At 42.3% G+C, this 4,168-nt stretch overlaps 1 protein-coding gene across 1 annotated transcript; it reads right to left on the reverse strand.

The window, feature by feature from the left end:
- Positions 1-734: 734 nt before the first annotated feature.
- LOC116547255 (transport and Golgi organization protein 1 homolog) lies at positions 735-3,666 on the reverse strand. The gene is given in 3 exon segments (XM_032273260.1): positions 735-1,559; positions 1,562-1,946; positions 1,948-3,666. Coding segments are annotated over 3 exon segments (2,817 nt in total). The 5' UTR covers positions 3,555-3,666.
- Between the last annotated feature and the right edge of the window lie 502 nt (positions 3,667-4,168).

The raw sequence follows: 4,168 nt of genomic DNA on the forward strand, positions 1-4,168 counted from the left end.
TGGGTGGCAGAGTGATATCCTGTCTCAAGAAAAATAAAAAAGAAAGAGAAAGAGGAAGGAAGGGAGAGTGGCCAGGAAAAGGGAAAGAAAAGAAAGAGGAAAACCTGGATGCAGAGAGTAGAAAAAGGAACTAGAAATCAGGCTTCTGTCAAGATATTGGCTTGGAGTCAATTCAACTGAATGGTTTCCCATGCATCAAATGCTGCATTAGAAGGATTCCCATCCCTGTCCCAACCTTGATTAATCTGAATGCAAGAACCTTAGGGTCCAGGAGGGTTTAACTGGAGTAAGTGCTTCCAAAAAACAGGAAGAACACGCCATCCACAAAAGATAAAACTGGAGAGAACATTGGAATTCAGCCAAGGCATTGATCTAAAAGTTATACCAGTCAATCCGTGGTTAGAGAGCAGTTATCTTATGATTGAAAAACTGTTCAATAAAAGCCTTTCATAATTTGACATGACATCTGTATTTTGTACATTACTTTGTGGTTTATATCTTTCTTTTTAGCTTTTTATAAAGTTTCCTTTTGAAAATGCTAACCAGTCTCAACTATTCCAAGGGAAACAGCAAGAAATCCTGCTCCATGCTCCAGCCTAAAAGAAGGCAGGAAGGAATATGTGGGCCTCCCTGTGTTGTCCCACCTTAGGCACACTGGAAACTTAGCAGAGCTTTACATGGAAGATACAAGGTACCTTAGTGAACCCTGCTCCACCTGCTTCTCCAGACCAATTCTACAAGGCCGTAGGTATCTCGCCTCCCATTGCTCCACCCAAGCCTTTCTCTAGAGGTGGTGCCATCACCAGTATGGCTGTCTTCTCTGCTGTGGAGTGCTTGTACCTGACAAAATAGATTAGGTCTTGAATGTCATCAAGCACTGCAGCCTCTTCAAATATGTTATTTTCCTTCATTCCCAGATCTCTATTTTCAACCACATGAGTGTCAAGCATTTTTTCTGCTATGTTCAGAATTTGTGACTCAGAATCTTGGAAGACCTTATCTAGGACCTTTTCCACATTATCAGGCAGGCTTTCCTGCTGTGCTGACTTCAGTTTTGATGACATTGCTTATAGCAAGGATTCCAGCTCATGGACATTAAAGTACTTCTGGAACCACTGCAAAGACTGCTGTTCTTTAAAGAAGCTGCTTTTGATAGGCAAGTCCTCCCTCTTGTCACTATTCGCTGGCTCTACAGTTGTATGGGGAGTCCAATGGAACAAGTCATCTTCAAGGTCTGCAGTAGCAGACCCCTGGCTTTCTGTGCCCATGTATTTCTCTGTGTTCTCATGGTCCTCCTTTAAGTGTTCTCCCTCAGGCTTATCCGCAAGCCCTGAGGTCTTCAGATGTTCCTCAGGGTTGTCGTTCTTCAGATAATCAGAATTTTTATTCTGAAACACTTCAGCTAACTCTGGAGTCTGAGTTTTTATGCTGTCAGAGGTGTCACTTCCTTCAGATGGTCTGTGTGCTTTCTCATCTGCCGGAGGGCGTTCTTTTTCCATCATTGTATATGGTTCCCTGCCTCCTGTGTTGAATCCTTTGGCTGCAGTCTCATGTTTTTTTCTTCACTATCCAAAATCTTACTAGTTTCTTGCTTGCTTTCTTCAATTTCTGGGTCAGGATTAGTGGTCCCTAAAACTGCTCTTTCAGGGACTTGCAGATTAACATCAAACTGCCTGCCCTGAATTCCAGGGTTTTCTTCTTTAGACTGTTTTGCACTTACAGCATTTTCATCCTCCAGTAGTTCTTCAGGCGGATGATCATTCTCTCCTGCTTCTGAAAGGAAAGCTGGTTCTCCTGTGCTGTCAGATTGGTCTGTCTGTCCTACTTCCTCTGTGCACTGCATTGCTTTGTGATGAAAAATCTCCTCATCTGAGGAGTCCTTTTTGGCTTCACCCTCAGAGAGCCTTATCTTCTCATTTATTTGCTTATTGACTGTGGCAGCCACAAGAAAGATTTCTTCCCAGGATGGGAACCTTTTCTTCCAGTTCTCTGGGCAAACCAATCTCATCTGGAGAGGAGAATCTAGGCTGGTTTTGAGTTTTAAGAACTAGTTCCTCTTTAAATTCCTCACATTGATTCTCCACTGGAAGCGTGTGTGGTTTGGCTCCATTTACTGAAGCGCCTCCCTCCACACCGTCTCTGGATGCATTAGGGTGGTTATCTCCCATGACTGGTGCAGTACATAAGGATTCCTGTTGAATCTTTCTGGCATTCATTCCGTTCCCTGCAGCTTTCTGTGCAGATTCTCTCTCGGAGCCACCTTCCAAAATCTGTTCTCCAGGCTTTTCTTCATGGGGCATTCCTTTTGAGATATGAATAGCTGCTCCTATTAAGTCATTTTCTTTATCGTCAAAGGCTGCTTTTAATGTGCCTTTGCCCTTTTCACCAGCTGGCATAGAGTTGAGGTTATTGCTGTGAGTAGGGCTGTGCACAGTCATCCCTTCTTGCTTTTCATCCTCTAATTCTGTCTCATCTTGTACCAGGCCCTCATTGGATTCCTGAACTTCCTGCCCTTTTCCTTTAATGTGACGTTCTGTGTTTACTTCTGGGCCTTTGTCGTTATTAGTTTTAGGGATGTCTACAATCAAAAGACTGTCATCTACATTGTCAGGGTCACTATAATCTGTTGCAGAGTGTGGTTTCCCCTGTTTGCTAGCTGGGACTAATGCATTATCTTTTTCTTCCTCTGAATTAGAGCTCTCTAAATCCAGTGTATCTGTTTTTTCTTCACCTCCTGTGACAAGAGAAAAGATAGTATCCCCCTAGGTTGTTAGTATTTTTTTATCATCATTTTTGATCCCAGGGCACACAGATAGCTCAACCTTATCCTCTTCATTTGAATTCTGCTCTTTATCTGTTGAATATTTCTCAACACCAGACTTTGGTGGAGTTTTGATATCTTCCCCATCTGTAAAGGTGAGTGATGGCAGCTTATCAAAGTCTTCTTGGTTCTCCCCATCTTCCTTCCCAACTGCATAATACTCAGCATTCAAATCTGCATCAAAATCATCTTCTAATGAAGTAACAAGTCTGGTTCTTTCATCATCAGATACAAGTGCATCAGCTATTCAACCAAATTTGGTTTTCCAGTCTAGAGTCATTTCTTTTTTCAAAAGTTTATAGGCATCAATCTTATCCTGTTCATTTGACACCTGAGAACTATTGCTGGTTTTGTTGTTTTCACTTTCTGGCACTTTTAGTTTATCTTGCAGCATTTCTTCAAAAGCTTCAAATGAAGGCTGCTCTCCCTGAGCATGGTATGTTTGGCTGTTTGTATGGGGGTGGTGCTGCCGAGCTGTGAAGTGTTCCTGAAGATAATTTGCCTTTTCTGAGAATACTCTGTCACTTTCCTCTGAGTTGGCTCCTACTGGTTCAGGCTCAGGTTCCCTTTCCTTAGATAATTCAGGGTTTTTTCCCACATCCTGTGAAGTTTTTTCTACAGCTTTCTCAGAAACTCCAGTTGCAGAATTGTACAATTCCAAGAAACCTAAAAGTTCTTCTACATCATAATTATCAAAATCATCTCTTCCTCCATCAAAACAAACAAAATCCATCTCCTGCAAGAAAAAAAATTAGTGTGTCACTAATCAAGTGTCACAAGAGCAAACTCTTATCCATGTTAAGGACTGAGATAATCCCAAATTCACATTTGGCTCTAAAGGAGCTTTTGTGCCAATGTTGGGCACCTGTTCTTAGGCAGTGGGTGGTTAGGAGGCTGGAAGCCACTTTCCCATCTGAGTAATACTCCTGGCTTCCCTTCATTCTCTCTTCCCTGGGGGAGGAATGATTCATGTGGTTGGTGAGTTTGCTCAGTCCCATTCCTGTTTTCTGTTTGGGACCTGCTGGAGAGAAAACACACATTCTGTTCCTCCATGCTGTCGGTTTTACAGGGACAGTCCCCCTTGGGGAGACCCCTAGTTGGGTAGTTCTGTTTGTGACTGGGTAAGCCCATCTTAATTTAGACTGTAATGTTAGAAAGCCCATTATTTCTGCATACTCCAAACAGCTTTATCAGTAAATAACAGGGTCATTTTGATCTTCTATGTGCCCAAAACAAATTGAGAGACCCAGAAGTTGGGCACATAGAAGATCAAAATGACCCTGTTATTTACTGATAAAGATGTTTGGAGTATGCAGAAATAATGGGCTTTCTAACATTACAGTCTAA

The sequence above is a fragment of the Sapajus apella genome, unplaced genomic scaffold (assembly GCF_009761245.1).
Source record: "Sapajus apella isolate SASKATOON/1434 unplaced genomic scaffold, GSC_monkey_1.0 scaffold2507, whole genome shotgun sequence".
NCBI classification, from domain to species: Eukaryota; Metazoa; Chordata; class Mammalia; order Primates; family Cebidae; genus Sapajus; species Sapajus apella.